Consider the following 16,939-nt stretch of genomic DNA (forward strand, 5'->3'; position numbering starts at 1 on the left):
CGGAAGGAATACTTTTGCCCTGGATCTGTCTCTTGAAGATCTCACAGGAACAACTGGAGACAAAAGCTGCCTAAAAAAAGAAAAAAATTTCTAAAAAATCTTGCCAGGACCAAAGATCCCAGCAAGGAACTTAGGTCCTTACTCCTAACTAGACAGAAAAAAACGGATTTCCTGCAGCAGACAGGAAGAGGATATACCCTCTGGGACTGCCCCTAAGGTGTGGCCAGAACGTTTTCCTTCTGCCTAGTCCTACTCCTGTAGAGGGCAGCATAACCCAATTTGATATTAATCAAGAGGACTACGTCTGTCAATGAGCGACAGAGAAATAATTTTTCTATGGGCTGAGAAGGAGGGCCTCCATCTTCGGCAAGTTTCCTTCCCTTTCCTTGACTGTGGCAGGAAGGTACTCTTCTCCCCTGTGATTCCCCTAATGATGTCATCCAGGGTAGCCCCAAACAGGCGATCGTTCCACCAGGGACACTGTACTTTCCCCCCTTCCATGGTGTGGGTAATGCTCCAGACAGAATCCTCACCACCGAAGTAGGGGAGCTGTTAGCCGAGGGACCACTGACTCAGACCCAAGCCCGGTTGTATGCGACCCTGTGAGGTGTGCGGGACAGCCTCTGTCTGTGAGGCTATGTCACGGCTGTCCTAGCACGTAGCTGCGGCCTGCACGCACTCGCTGGCTGGGCTGGGCTGGGGGGGGGGGGGGAACCACTGGATCTAGATTATCCAGCCCGTCGTCCTGCCCGGCAGTTGATTGTAGATCTCCCAAGAGAAAAAACAAAAAAGATGTAAGGAAGAAGGATAAATTGCCAAGACCAGAGATCCCAGCTGGGAGCCTAGGTCCATACTCCCGTCTAGATTATAACAGATTACCTAGAGCAGAGAGGGGGTTATATACCAACCTGAGGATGGCCCTTGGACATTGCCAAGTGTTTTTTGTTCTGCCTATTTCTACTCCTGGAGGAGGCAATATAACGCAGTAGTTATGATTTATGGAGCGCTGTGTCCGTCAATGAACGAAAGAGAAACATACTTTTTATCCCCCCCTCCCCTAGACCAAATGTCTTGTTCTGCACACCCTGACCCCAGTCAACTGGCTAGCTCGTATCACACAAGATCAAACAGCATACAGACAGGAATCTGGGAGGCTGAATGGGACAGTTTGCCCAAAGTAGGTACACCTAGGACTGGCACCTAGAAGAGCGGCAAACTGGCACCACCATACACCTCTAGTATTTTGGTACTAGGAACCCAGTACATTTATCCCACAACAAAAATGCATTAACTATTTAGGGCTAAAAGTGGTTTACATTTCAAGCAGGGAATCTTGTGTTACATGCAAATGTTTTACGAATTGTCAGTAACATGTGGGAGGTTGTGTGCCGTCTTAGGACACAGCCTATGTTGGCCATGCAGAAATCCACCAGTGACAGCAACACAGCATCAGCCCCTATACTTCATTACCATTTAGCACACCAATACTCACCATTGGAAACATCCCCATTTTCTTTCTTCTTTTGTGATTTCCCAATACTTTTACTCCTGGACCAGGAAAAGAAGGTTCCCTTCTTCCTTTTATCATCTTCCTCTCCTCCCGATTCCTCATTCAGGGATCGCCCCGACTTAGTCTTTTTACTGGACTGCTGTATATAATATAAAATCAGTAAAAAAGGTAAGAGCCACAAGACTTCGTATTTTTACTGTCTTTATCTCGGACAAGACAGTAATACTCCCAACAACATATTAAGTGATAAATAGTGTTGTGCTACTCTGCGTAGAAAAATTAAGTTTCTCATATACATATATTATTGATTTATTCATACACCTTGTAAGTTTATGGTAGCGAACAGAGATTTGTTTTTTGGTATTACTCCAACAGCACATACCTACATGCATATAAAATCCCCAGGGCAAGAGCCGAGAAGCCTCACCTTTCTGTGCCGTGTCATGTGTGGCCTCAAGCAATGGTTGAATTCAATAGCATTTTTTTTTTACTACCAACACGCAAGTGAAATCTCCGTCCGCTTGCTGGCAGCTCCTGAAAACTCGCTGTATTTGGTTCCAACTCCATATTTGTTGGCTGATAGGGCCATTTGCAAAAAAGTAACTCGGACTGCTAGAGCATGTGATTGGAGCTGTGTGGCTTTTCCATTTGACACTTGTTCAGTTTGGAAAAGCAAAAGTATTAGAGTTTTTTTTTTTTCCAGCGGGCACCCTGTTCCAATGCACCACCCTCTCAAATACCAGAGTTAAGGCTCAGTTCACACTGATGCGGCCTAGGGTCTGACCCCAAGTCAGTGAAATTCAATGTTTCTCTATGAGAGCGGTCTTAACTGATACTAAACAAGTCTGTCCGAATTTATAAAAGGTTTCTGCACTACTTTGGTCTGACTTTGATACGACTTCAATGCCACAGAGTGTAAAAAGTCACATCGAAGTCATATCGAAGTCCGACTCCAAAGTTGCACTGAAAGTTGCGTGACTTTTGGAGTCACGCTAGTGTGAACCGAGTCTTAAGCCCCGTACACACGTACCGATTGTCGGCCGAAACTGTTCGGCCAATTTTCGGCTTGTTAGTATGATGCTTCCGACAGCCGACAGCGCACTTTCGGCCGAACAATCTGTCGTGCAAGCATTAAAATTTTTGTATGCCGACACCAGAACGGCCGATTGTTCGCCAGTCAGTACAGAATTCGGCCGACAGACAGCAGATTTGCAAGACTGGGCATGCTCAGAAAAGAAAAAACACAGGGAAAGTTAACCATCACATGACATCACTTCTGCAGTCGGCTGTTGTTGGCCGACAAAATTTGTGTGCAGTCTTTTGCACTTTTCAACAGACACGACAGCCCTCGGACAAAAGACGGCCGATCGTTCGGCCGACGATCGGTACGTGTGTACAGGGCTTTACTGTTTGGAATTTACAAAATCAATAGCAGCTGATGAGTGTCCGTGTTTGACGAGCTTCCAATGACTGCAAGTGACTTTCAACGTCAAACCACTTGGCACAGACTCCGAGGGATTTAGATTTGGTACCTTTTTAGGAGTAGAGATGTTGGAACGTTCTGAGCTCACGCTATGTTTGGAGGTTGGGCTGCTGGGTATTTCCTGGGGATCTGGCAGGGATCGCCCCTCCACTTCTGCCAGCATGCATTCCTGGTACAAGTGAGACTTCAGGAATCGAGTGTAGCTATCAAACTTCATCAGGTTAAATATCTGAGAAATCGAAGAACATACATTTTTGACAAAAATTAAAGTTAAAGCCTTCAAAGTGATCCTTCTAAAATGCACAAACTGCAAGTGCCATTGTCATTACATAGTGGTTTTAGTCTTTCTCGTGTATTGAGACAGTAATGCAAATGTGTGACCTATTCTGCACAGCATTACAATTTGAAGCAAGATCTTGCGATCAAGCACAATGAATCACTACTACATGATACTTTGTAGCAAAGAGTGCCACCAGTTCCATCTGCTGGCAATCATCTCTACATAAAGTGATTGGCTAGCAATTTTAGTGTTAGGACAACGGAAAAAATAAAAAAACATATACATACTGTATGTAATATATATATATATATATATATATATATATATATATATATATATATATATATATATATATATATATATATATATATATATATATATATTATATACACATATATATACACACACATACACACACACACACACACACAGTATCTCACAAAAGTGAGTACACCCCTCACATTTTTGTAAATATTTTATTATATCTTTTCATGTGACAACACTGAAGAAATTACACTTTGCTAGAATGTAAAGTAGTGATTGTACAGCTTGTATAACAGTTTAAATTTGCTGTTCCCTCATAATAAGTCAACATAATATCTGAGCATGTGTGGTAGCAACCAGTTGAGGAGTACAAAGACAAGTGTGTCTTGCCTACAGTCAAGCATGGTGGTGGGAGTGTCATGGTCTGGCACTGGGGAGCTACAGTTTGAGGGAAACATGATTGCAAACATGTACTGTGACATACTGAAGCAGAGCATGATCCATCCCCCCCTTTCAGAGACTGGGCTGCAGGGCAGTATTCCAACATGATAATGACCCCAAACACACCTCCAAGATGACCGCTGTCTTGCTAAAGAAGCTGAGGGTAAAGGTGATGGACTGGCCAACCATGTTTCCAGACCTAAACTCTATTTAGCATCTGTGAGGCATCCTAAAAACGGAAGGCAGAGGAGCGCAAGGTCTCTAACATCCACCAGCTCCGTTATGTCGTCATGGAGGAGTGGAAGAGGATTCCACTGGCAACCCATGAAGCTCTGGTGAACTCCATGCCAAAAGGGTTAAGGCAGTGCTGGAAAATAATGGTGGCCCCACAAAATATTGACACTCAATTTTTACTTAGGGGTGTACTCACTTTTGTTGCCAGCGGTTTAGACATTAATGGCTGTGTGTTGAGTTACTTTGAGGGGGCAGCAAATTTACACTGTTATACAGGCTGTACACTCACTACTACCTTCAAGCTTGGAGTGCCATGGCTACCCTTGGAAATATATATAGATCAATATAAAAATATAAAATTTAGATCTAGCCTAAAATGGTTCACAGATATTTTAAGGAGGCTTCCAGTTATGGAGACATGGTATATTGTCATAAAATCATAAAACCCAAGTTGTCTGCAGTGTGTGTTCATGGAGCAACACTAAGAAGCTAAATAAAAATGCAAGCTCCTGATTTGCCAGGCTAACATTAGAAAATAATTTATTCTGATAAAATTAGGGGCAGTATGTCAAACCCTAAAAATTATACCCCTTGTAGGTCCCAGGTAAGTGTGGTATTTCTATTGAGGATCTAGTGACAATTCTGAGTTTACTAAGTTTTAGATGTTTCAAAATTACAAAATCACGCAGTATGCTACTCCGTGACAGTAGAACACAGAAGTAAAGCACATTATGGCAGTTCATTTTTTATTGGTACATTAAAGGTTCCCATGTATTGTTTAATATACTGCCCTGTCAATGTGCATCTTCCCTGTGCTAGTTCTAAACAGATGCGAATTGCTGCTTTGCTGGCTCAGCCCCCATCCGTATTAAACAGTGTCAATGGCAGAACCTCCTCCGCCGGATATTGTATTGAGCAGCTATCTGAATATAGCCAAACATTGACTGCATCCGATAGGCTGTTTAAGTGATAATATTCCACCAGGGTCAGTTGATTTTCAAATTTAAGTCGTCTGTGACCAGCCTTAAGCCTGGTACACACTACTTGCTTGATATCGTTCAACCCAGCGAGTTGAGCGATAAAAACTGGACAGCTCCGATTGGAGCCGCTGTACCAATTAGCCGATCATTAGTACAGCGATTTCCCCTGCTGTTATATTGTGTTCTGAAAGGGGGGAAGCCCCGGGGGGGTGCCCCCGCCAGAACACACCGCTCAGCGTTCTCAGCCATTGGCGGAGGGCGCTGACCGGGAGATGTTTGGCAGACCTTTTTCGGTCATGCCTCTTTGACAAAAGCCAGCTGAATGGCCAGCTTCGGCCAGACCACCTGCAGTACACACGGGCCAAATGTTGGCCAGTTTCTACTGAACCAGCAAATGCTGCCCGACATTCGGCCCATGTGTACTAGGCTTAAAACTGACCATACACTGATAGATTTATTTTGTTCAGCCACACAATCAATCGCTCTATGCAACCAAAATAATTGAATTATATAAAAATTGCACCAATAAATCGATTTAGTAAGCTCTTTATCAATTTAGACCCTGGCAAGCTGATCAGCTGTGGCGGAACTTTTTTGATCACTTCCGATTGACTGAAATAATATATCTGCAATATTCAATATACATTAATGTAATTCAGATATAAAAAGTGATTTTATTATTTATTTATTTTTTGGGGGGTTTTTGAATAGAGTTTGGATGATCGTTTTAAGACTGTATACATATATAATTGTTTAGAATTGTTAAAAATGTTAATAGTTTATGAACAGTCATACTTGAATTGTCCAAAACGCTACATGTATGACCAGTAAAACACAAATGTAAATCGTGAAACAGGAGGTCTCCCGCCTAAAACCAAATTACCTGCAGCTGCTGTTCTTTGAACATATCCGGATGCGGGGCATTGAGAATGTCATCAGCAAGCTGAGCCTGACTGTCAATGTTGACTGGAGTGGTCGCCTTGCTGCTCAAAAACTTGTTAAATATTTCCCTGGCTCTGTAGGACAGCTGCAAATCAGAAACAAGACTGTTAATTACATATTATATATAAAATATATTTTTCTTTGCATAGATTGGGGAAAGGTTAGAAGCTCTGGCAGGCTTTAATGATTGTCTGGGTCCCTGTTGGAGAGATTTACTTTTACTGCCATCCAAGTAATAGGATGTCTTAATGATGCGATGCGATGGGATCAGAGGGAGTGGAGAGAGGGGGTCACATTGCTGTTTTCCTGTATCGGACACCGATGCCTGATCATTTGTTCTGGAGTTAATGGAATGGAAAGTGGGGGAAAATGTGCCCAATGTGTAAGACACAATAAAAACTAGAGTTTTAGAATAATAAAAAATGTTGGCTTGAGATTTGCTTTAACCAACTGTGGATATTGAGCATGCTAGACACTAAAAAAGCTTAACTGAAGAACACAGGGCACAAATAGTATGCCCTGTCTTTCTGTCCTTTCGCCCCCCTCCCTATGTAAAAGGCAAAATGTAAGATTGCAGCTAATCAATTGTTAGATGTGGTAACTGCATTGGATTTCATTTTTTTTTTTTTTTTTATTTTCACCTGTCGATTCATCCAGTAAATATCAATTTTCAACTGCCTTCAACAGACCTGTCCAGCAAATGCAGCAACTGGAGGGATGAGACAAACCATTTTATGCTTAAAGTGGAGTTCCACCCTAAAACGATACTTACCTCCATCTTCTCGCTCCAGGTCACCTGAAAAACAAATGGATAATCGCAATTTTTTTTTTTACTTACCTCGTTTAGAAGAAAATATACTTACCGTACCATCTACTTCCTCCTTCCTTGGCCGTGGCCCGCGCCGTCACTTCCGCTTTGCAATGATTCCTGAGAGCTGAACGTCATCGCTCCCAGGAATCAATGCGCCTGCACGGGCCCCGACGTCAGTTCCGGTGTAGGCGCCGTCATACCTTGCAAAACAGCTTCTGGGAATGCCCAGAAGCTGTGCAGGGATGACGCTGCGGCACCGGAAGTGAAGGCGGGGCCGGTGCAGTGCATCGTGGGACCGAAGAAGACGTTAGAGGACACAGAAGAGGATCGCGCTGGCTTCAAGCTGCCCACACCTGAGATGGCAGCACTGGAGAATACATTTTCAAGGTAAGTATTTCTTCTTGCAGGTAAGTGCAACCCGGGACAGATCAGAGGCTATCCATTGTGGAATGCACTAGCCCTGACTGTCCCGGGGGTATTTTTATTAAAAAAAAAAATGTTAACTGGGTGGAACTCTGCTTTAATTTATATAAAACCTTTATCCAAAAAGGATATAAAAAAAAAACTGACAGAAGTGTGGCTATGGCTGAACCACCAGCTGAAAAAGGGGAAACAGAGAAAAACTGAGAAAAAAAAAAAAAGGAAAATAAATGAAGCCACCACCTTTTCAGGAGGTACGCTGCAATATATAAAAATGTTTGTTTTCTAGTGCTCTAAAAGATGTTTGGGTTTCGGTTTTGTTGAGTTATATTGTACTTCCCTAGGTGGATGCAGCATTGGTCCGATGTTGCATCTGTCCCACGGCGCCTCTACACTGAGAGCCGAGCGATCGAACACTGCCGATCGCTCGGTTTGCACAGCTGTTAGTCAGCAGCTCTCTGCTCTGCCCCTTCCTTGCTCACTGGAGCGCTGGGCTGTGGAGGGGGCTGAGCCGGGTGTCGGTCCAGGGATATGGCGGATCCCGACGCCGGGGTGATAATGACGCAGAGCGTGGACAGACTTCTGTGACGTCAGCAGAGAGCGGGCTGAAATCCACTCTACTAAAAACGGGTCACAGGAGGGCAAAGGGAACTGCACCTCCTGTGATACATAGGAGATGTACAGCCAAACGAGTTTTGGCTGTACTTCTCCTTTAACCACTTAAGCCCCGGAGGATTTGGCTGCTAAACGACCAGGGGGTATTTTGCGATTCGGTACTGCGTGACTTTAACGGACAATTGCACGGTTGTGCGACGCTGTACCTAAACGAATTTGGTGTCCTTTTTTTCCCCACAAACAGAGCTTTCTTTTGGTGGCATTTGATCACCTGTGCGATTTTTACTTTTTGCGCTATAAACAAAAAAAAGAGCGTAAATTTTGCAAAAATAACAATATTTTTCACATTTTTTTATATGAAATTCCCCCCAAAAAAATGTAAAAATCTAAATTTTTTTAACATTTTCCGCCAATTTGTTTTATCCTACCTATGTTTGGTTTAAAAAAAAAAAAAAAAAAAAACGCAAAAAGCGTATTTATATTGGTTTGCGCAAAAGTTATCGCGTTTACTAACAAAGGGAAAGATTGTCATTTTTGTTGTTTTTTTTTTTAACGCGTAATGGCGGCGATCTGCGATTTTTTTTTGCGGCACTGCGACATTGTGGCGGACAGATCGGACCCTTGACTGACATTTTTGACACTTTTGGGGTTACCAGTGACATTTCTACAGTAATCAGTGCTATACATATGCACTGTTACTGTAAAAATACACTGGTAGTGAAGGGGTTAACTTTATTTGGGAGGGAGGGAGGGGCTGTGTGTGTCCCTAGGGGCGTGCTTTCTACTGTGATTGGCTGTGGCTTGAGGTGTAAGGACACTGATCAACGGTTCTACATAGTAGATCCGTCTGATCAGTGTTTTTACACCGAGGAGAATGACAGGTGGCTTGTTTACACAAGCCGCCTGACTTTCTCTCTCTCCCCCGACGATCGCCGAGTGACCAGCGGACATCAGGTCCGCCAGTCACACGCGCGGGGGGGGGGGGGGTCCGTGACCGAGTGGGCGCGTGCTCGCTCCCCAGACCCTCCTAGGCTAGTGACGTTAATTAACATCACTCTGCCTGGCCGGGGCTGACGGCCGCAGTAAATTTACTTGCGGCGGTCGGCAAGCGGTTAAGGATTATTTTAGTCACAGCTTTAATTCTATTTTTTTAAGCAGGATTACTTTTTTCTAGTTTTTATTCATTTTGGACTTTGAGTTGCATTAAAAAATAGAAAAAAAAAAAAATAGAAAAGTACAAAAATTTAAGCTTTAACACTGATCAAAATATATATATTTTTTTCTATTAAAAATAAAATACCGACTGCAGAACACAGTATTAATTTTAAAAAGCCACAGGGAAAAAAATAAAATAAAAACTTTGTATTACTTGGTTATTGTCGGTAATGACAAAGTTATTGTTGAATAAAATGTCCCAAAGCAGATGTAAAAAATTCTCTGGTCCACAGGCAGTATATGCACGTGTGAAAACTGAAGTGATTAACAACCAGATGGAGATGGTGCTTTCACGGAGGCAAATGTGATTTTTACAGGAATTAAGTGAAGATGTTCTGTGACGTTCAGGTTGTAGAAAAGCAGCAGCACAATTACAGCAAGCAACAATAGCGATAAATTACCTCATTTTTGTCATGAGCTGGAACGCGGCTGAAATATTCACAGACTTGCCAGAACAAAATGTTCTCCTCACTGAACTCTTTCTTCAAAAACTCCTACAGGCAAATAAAAGCAAAAATGAGAAATACTCTTATGAGGTACTAACTGTACCTAATACAGCCTCATAGCAGAACTCTGTTATTAGATTAGAAATGTTACAACCCTTCACCATTGCCCATCTACGGATGTCTTCCTGCGTAATAATCAGGTGGCGAGATCACATATCGTCTTCTCACTGCCTTTCAAACACCTCTGAAAAGCAAGGTGGATCACTTTTCATGTGTGAAGAAGCCCTAAGAATGACTCTGGCCTAAATCATATCCCTGGAGGTCTAAGGCTAGCCACACACATCACAATTGACATGGTTCCAAGTAGAGCTGCACGATTAATTGTAAAAAGATTGCGATCGATTCCACCCCCCCCACACGATCATAATCCAGAACTGATACTTTCAGGCTCGGTTACTTCATCTACCAATGACTCATTCAGCTGTCAGAGCAATTCCCCTGCTCACAGCTGTACAAAAAAAAAGCAACTGGTAATGTTTATCAACAACATTGCTCAGCCGCAGAGACCCGGTTCACACTTCTGCGAGTGCCGGGTTCGCATGTAATGTCGGAGCGCACTGCTCCGACATTACATGCGATCAGCTGTGCGGTGCGAGTTTAGCCATACAGTTTGTATGGCTAAATTCGCATCGCACCCGGTGGAAACACGCACAGGAGGCATTTTTGCAGCCGCATCAGGATCGGATCGCACAGCGGTTCACACTTGTGCGATCCCATCCTGTGCGAACTGCACGATCGCACTGCGATATGCGATCAAACTGGGGGTGTCGTTAAGATTACATTGACACCCCCAGCGTATCGCATATGGCAGTGTGAACTGCCGGGGGTGCGTGTGCGATGCGGGAAAAGGCTGCGAATTCGCAGCCTTCCCGCATCGCATATATGTGAACCGAGCCTGAAAGAGACTGATAAAAGGAAACATTGAATTTTCTTATCTTTCGTCCATTACAGATCAAAAAGATATGAACTTTGGTCTGCAAATGAAGCCAGTTAAAAGCAACCTTGCCAAGTATAAATAATAATAGATTATATATATATATATATATATATATATATATATATATATATATATTATATATATATATATATATATATATATATATATAGTGGGTACGGAAAAGTATTCAGACCCCCTTAAATTTTTCACTCTTTTATATTGCAGCCATTTGCTAAAATCATTTAGGTTCATTCTTCTTCCTCATGAATGTACACATAGCACCCCATACTGACAGAAAAACACAGAATTGTTGACATTGTTGCAGATTTATTAAAAAAGAAAAACTGAAATATCACATGGTCCTAAGTATTCAGACCCTTTGCTGTGACACTCATATATTTAACTCAGGTGCTTTCCATTTCTTCTGATCATCCTTGAGATGGTTCTACACCTTCATTTGAGTCCAGCTGTGTTTGATTATACTGATTGGACTTGATTAGGAAAGCCACACATCTGTCTATATAAGACCTTCCAGATCACAATGCATGTCAGAGCAAATGAGAATCATGAGGTCAAAAGGAACTGCCTGAAGAGCTCAGAGACAGAATTGTGGCAAGGCACAGATCTGGCCAAGGTTACAAAAAGATTTCTGCTGCACTTAAGGTTCCTAAGAGCACAGTGGCCTCCATAATCCTCAAATGGAAGACGTTTGCATCTGCCTTTGTTTACATTGTGATGTTTGATTCTTTACTTCTCGATCCACCCAATCCCCTTTGTTTTTTCTTTCCCACCCGACCCCTCCCCCTTCCCCCCCCCCTTTTAATTTTCTTGCCATAGTCCAACCCTAGCCTTAGCCTCCCTACCCCTGCCTCACGCTGGTTGGGTGGAGACCACCCTGCTCCCCGCCCACATTGCCCTATAGTACGTTTTCACTTTGTGCCTAGATCTGTGGCTGACGTTGTGGGGTGGGGGAGGCAGATGATGGGGAAGCCCGTGGGTGGGTCACCACCCCACCCGTTAGTGCACGTTACAGTAGCTTCATATGTTTAAGATTTCAGCAATAATTCTGAGTGCCTTATTGTTCATCATCCCAATGGCTCATGTGACATTATCGGCTATCGGGGGTTCCTGTTGATCCCCAACTCTTTGTTTCCTTTGTATACCCTGCCTCATTGTTGTATTGTTACTTGTCCTTTTTTTTCTTAAATAAAGATTATATAAAAAAAAATGGAAGACGTTTGGGACGACCAGAACCCTTCCTAGAGCTGGCCGTCCGGTCAAACTGAGCTATCGGGGGAGAAGAGCCTTGGTGAGAGAGGTAAAGAAGAACCCAAAGATCACTGTGGCTGAGCTCCAGAGATGCAGTCAGGAGATGGGAGAAAGTTGTAGAAAGTCAACCATCACTGCAGCCCTCCACCAGTCGGGGCTTTATGGCAGAGTGGCCCGACGGAAGCCTCTCCTCAGTGTAAGACACATGAAAGCCCGCATGGAGTTTGCTAAAAAAAAACACCTGAAGGACTCCAAGATGGTGAGAAATAAGATTCTCTGGTCTGATGAGACCAAAATAGAATTAGGGCCAAAAAGTTCTAAGCGGTATGTGTGGAGAAAACCAGGCACTGCTCATCACCGGTCCAATACAGTCCCAACAGTGAAGCATGGTGGTGGCAGCATCATGCTGTGGGGGTGTTTTTCAGCTGCAGGGACAGGACGACTGGTTGCAATCGAGGGAAAGATGAATGCGGCCAAGTACAGGGATATCCTGGACAAAAACCTTCTCCAGAGTGCTCTGGACCTCAGACTGGGCCGAAGGTTTACCTTCCAACAAGACAATGACCCTAAGCACACAGCTAAAATAACGAAGGAGTGGCTTCACAACAACTCTGTGACTGTTCTTGAATGGCCCAGCCAGAGCCCTGACTTAAACCCAATTGAGCATCTCTGGAGAGACCTAAAAATGGCTGTCCACCAACGTTTACCATCCAACCTGACAGAACTGGAGAGGATCTGCAAGGAGGAATGGCAGAGGATCCCCAAATCCAGGTGTGAAAGACTTGTTGCATCTTTCCCAAATAGACTCCTGGCTGTATTAGATCAAAAGGGGGCTTCTACTAAATACTGAGCAAAGGGTCTGAATACTTAGGACCATGTGATATTTCAGTTTTTCTTTTTTAATAAATCTGCAACAATGTCAACAATTCTGTGTTTTTCTGTCAGTATGGGGTGCTATGTGTACATTCATGAGGAAGAAGAATGAACTTAAATGATTTTAGCAAATGGCTGCAATATAACAAAGAGTGAAAAATTTAAGGGGGTCTGAATACTTGACACACACACGCTTTTTTGTGGCTTTTTTTTTTTTTTTTTACCTTACTCTTCTTTTTAACCCCTGTTAAAGTGGAGTTCCACCCTCATTTTATACTTACCTCCATCTTCTCGCTCCGGGTCACCTGAAAAAGAAAATGGCTAATCGCATTTTTTTTTTTTTTTTTTTTTACTTACCTCGTAGCGAAGAAAATATACTTACCTTACTTCCTTCTTTCTCCTTCCTCGGCCCGTCGTCACTTCCTGGCTCTGCAATGATTCCTGGGAGCTGAACGTCATAGCTCCCAGGAATCATTGCGCCTGCACCGGCCCCCGACGTCAGTTCCGGGCTGCGTGCGTCATCCCCTTCTAAACAGCTTCTGGGCATGCCCAGAAGCTGTGGAGGGATGACGCGCGCGACTCGGAAGTGACGGCGGGGCCGGCGCAGGGCATCGTGGGACCGAAGAAGGCGGAAGAGGACGCTGAAGAGGATCTCGCTGGCTTCAAGCTGCCCACACCTGAGATGGCAGCGCTGGACAAGACGTTTTCAAGGTAAGTATTTGTCCTAACAGGTAAGTGCAACCCGGGACAGATTAGAGGCTAGTCATTGTGGAATGCACTAGCCCTGACTGTCCCGGGGGTATTTTTAAAAAAAAAAAAAAAAATTCCAGGGTGGAACTCCGCTTTAACACTTAACTTAGGCTAATCAGCCTTATTAACTCTTTAGTTTCCTTCTCCATTTAAATTTTCCTGCTGATATTTTTTTTTTTATTTACTTCCATTTTATAGACCCTTATATAGTTTATAGTATTTTTTTTTTATACTTTTATTTTTTATTTACTTACACATTACTTTTTTTTTTTTTTTAATTGCATTTCTATAAATTTGATTGAAGCAAAAAGTAATGCGTCTTATTTTATTACCAACTTTTTTTAATAACCTAACGTTCAGGGGTTGTAAATCTTTAAAAAAAAAAAAAAATGCTTTAGAATCGTGATCTTTATTCCAAGCAAAAAAAAAAAAAAAATTGGAATTCTCATTTTATCCAGAAACGTGCAGCTCTAGTTCCAAGGCATTCATTCTGTTATGAAGTAAAAAAAGGATATATGAAAAGACTCTTCTATAACCAACACCACAGTCAAGTATCTGGGCTCAGTGTGAATACCCAGCAAGCCTTTCTATTTCCAATGAGTTATTCCTCTCAAGGTGAACCCAGTGTTATCAAAGAGACATACAGTACATAAAAGTGTTTGTGGTTATATACGGAGAAGTCAACTTTTACTTGCAGATAATGGATAGAAACGCCTCCCGATCCTAATCTGCCATGTGACCCAAATGTAAATAATCTAAAAAGATCATTTCTTTTACTGCCACTTTCAATAAAAGAGCACATACTATATAATTCTCTTTAAAGTTCTAAAAGGTTCAGGAACTAGAAGCAGGTGGTGAACAGGAGTCAGAAGAGCAACAACTGTCAACGTCAAGGTCAATCGCAGAGACCATCCAGCAATAAATAATACGAGGAAATTCATACAATACATATAATAAAAAAAAGTCAAATTTAATTGTGTATGTAAAAAATAAATACTGTACACAGTTCATAAGAGGCCAAATACGGAGAGTTCAAATAGTCTCTTAAAAGAAACGTCAGCTGCCTTAGTCAATAAAGGTTGCTAATCTTAAAGAGAACCAGTCACAATTGGGCTTATGCAGGAGACCGAATGTTCAGCCTTTAAAGAGACTCTGCTTCTGCTCAATAAGAAATGAAAAAAGAAACCTGCAAAAAGCACCCAATTGTTTAAAAGGTTTCTTTTACAAAAGAGTTTGACAAGATCAGAATTTTTTTTTGTGTTACAAAACAAGATAGAACAAAACTCTTTGTCAACTATGAGTGGCATGGATTAAATAAACCGTACAAACACAATCGCGGTGATAGAGACTGTAGTCTATTAGAGGGAGAATATAACTATATTACCAAAAGAAGTAGGACACCTGCCTTTACATGCACATGAATTTTAATGGCATCCCAGTCTTAGTTCGTAGGGTTCAATATGGAGTTGGCCCACCCTTTGCAGCTAGAACTTCTATTCTTCTGGGAAGGCTGTCCTCCAGGTTTAGGAGTAAGTCTATGGGAATGTTTGACCTTTTTCCAGAAGCCCATTTGTGAGGTCAGGCACTGATGTGAGCGAGAAGGCCTGGCTCACAGTCTCCGCTCTAATTCATCCCAAAGGTGTTCTATCGGGTTGAGGTCAGGACTCTGTGCAGGCCAGTCAAATTCCTCCACCCCAAACTCACTCATCCAGGTCTTAATGGACCTTGCTTTGTGCACTGGTACAAATCATTCAGTGGAGGGGGGGTGGGGGGGCTTATGGCGTGGGGTTGCGTTTGGCCCCTTCCTTCCAGTACAGGGAACCCTTAACCACTTAAGCCCTGGAAGATTTTACCCTCTTCCTGACCAGGGTTTCTTTTGCGATTTTTTACTGCGTGACTAACGTTTTTCCCACAAACAGAGCTTTCTTTTGGTGGTATTTGATCACCTGTGCGATTTTTACTTTTTGCGCTATAAACAAAAAAAGAGTGTAAATTTTTTTTATATGAAATCCCCCTCCAAAAAAATGTAAAAATCAAATTTTAACATTTTTGGCCAATTTGTTTTATGCTACATATGTTTGGTAAAAAAAATATCGCAAAAAGCGTATTTTGATTGGTTTGCGCAAAAGTTATTGCGTTTACTAACTAAGGGAAAGATTTGTCATTTTTAGTGTTTTTTTTTTTTAAACGCGTAATGGCGGCAATCTGCGATTTTTTTTGCGGCACTGCGACATTGCGGCGGACAGATCGGACCCTTGACTGAAATTTTTGACACTTTTGGGGTTACCATTGACATTACTGCAGTAATCAGTGCTATACATATGCACTGTTACTGCAAAATGACACTGGCAGGGAAGGGGTTAACTTTATTGGGGAGGGAGGGGTTAAGTGTGTCCCTAGGGGCGTGCTTTCTACTGTGATTGGCTGTGGCTACTAGTGTAGGAACAGTGATCAACGGTCCTACATAGTAGAACCGTCTGATCACTGTTTCTACACAGGGAAGAATGACAGGCGGCTTGTTTACATTAGCCGCCTGACTTTCTCCCTGTGTACCGACGATCGGCGAGTGACCGGTGGACATCGGGTCCACCGGTCACACGCACTAACTTCCCTGTGAACGAGCTGGCTATTGGCTCACAAGGAAGTGACAGGCGAGTGACGTACCGGTACGTCACTCTGCCTGGCCGGGGCTGACCGCCGCAGTATATAGTCGTGCGGCGGTCGGCAACCGGTTAAGGTTCCAACTCTGAGGGAACAGTTTGGGGATGGCCCCTTCCTGTTCCAACAGGACTTCGCACCAGTGCGTAAAGCAAGGTCCATAAAGAGATGGATGAACGAGTTTGGATGTGAATTAAACGGTCATGTCTACTGTAACCAGCAATTCTGCAGTCCCAGTACACTCTTCGTTAGAGGTAACTGCTTTCCCTTGTAGCCTCTCCAAACTAATTATTTTTACCCTGGAATTCCACTTTCATCTGGACACCTGCAGCATTCACCTGCTGTTACCATGTTTGTGTGATAAGTATTACTTACCGTAAAATACCGAATGCCAATTGGATCCTGAAGAAGCCTTTCGAATGACACAGCCCAGCTGGCCACCCTGCGTTCGCCGAGTTTCCGGCAGCTCTGTACACTGGGCAGGCTGGCATTGCTGCTCAGACTGTTCTCGCTTACACATCCTTTCAGATCAGTGCTGTTCAGTTCTGCAAGAGAGGAAAAGAGAAAACATTTCACTGTGATAAAGAGCAAAATAAGGGTCAGATGTTATTAAAAAAAAGCAGGGAATAAAAAAAGAATCCTTTTTCTAGCAGAACAATCTTTCAAACTAGTATTGGCACTCTTCACAGCTAGAGCTGCCAGTTAACATATCCTACCAGAAAATCACTATAATTCTGGAGAAATGAACATT

The 16,939-nt window shown here is 42.8% G+C and overlaps 1 protein-coding gene across 2 annotated transcripts in view; it reads right to left on the reverse strand.

The window, feature by feature from the left end:
- The window catches only part of RGS12 (regulator of G protein signaling 12), a gene marked incomplete at its 3' end in the record, with an annotated part of 381,119 nt that overhangs the window by 63,131 nt on the left and 301,049 nt on the right, over positions 1-16,939 (reverse strand). For both annotated transcript variants that reach the window (XM_082256416.1, XM_082256415.1), the window contains 5 exons: positions 16,564-16,733; positions 9,597-9,689; positions 6,076-6,219; positions 3,043-3,222; positions 1,493-1,649 (listed from right to left, as the gene is read on the reverse strand). In XM_082256416.1, the coding sequence (XP_082112542.1) occupies positions 1,493-1,649; positions 3,043-3,222; positions 6,076-6,219; positions 9,597-9,689; positions 16,564-16,733 (744 nt within the window). The remainder of the gene's footprint in view (positions 1-1,492; positions 1,650-3,042; positions 3,223-6,075; positions 6,220-9,596; positions 9,690-16,563; positions 16,734-16,939) is intronic.

The sequence above is a fragment of the Pelophylax lessonae genome (assembly GCF_965119305.1).
Source record: "Pelophylax lessonae genome assembly, chromosome: 1".
In the NCBI taxonomy this organism is placed as follows: domain Eukaryota; kingdom Metazoa; phylum Chordata; class Amphibia; order Anura; family Ranidae; genus Pelophylax; species Pelophylax lessonae.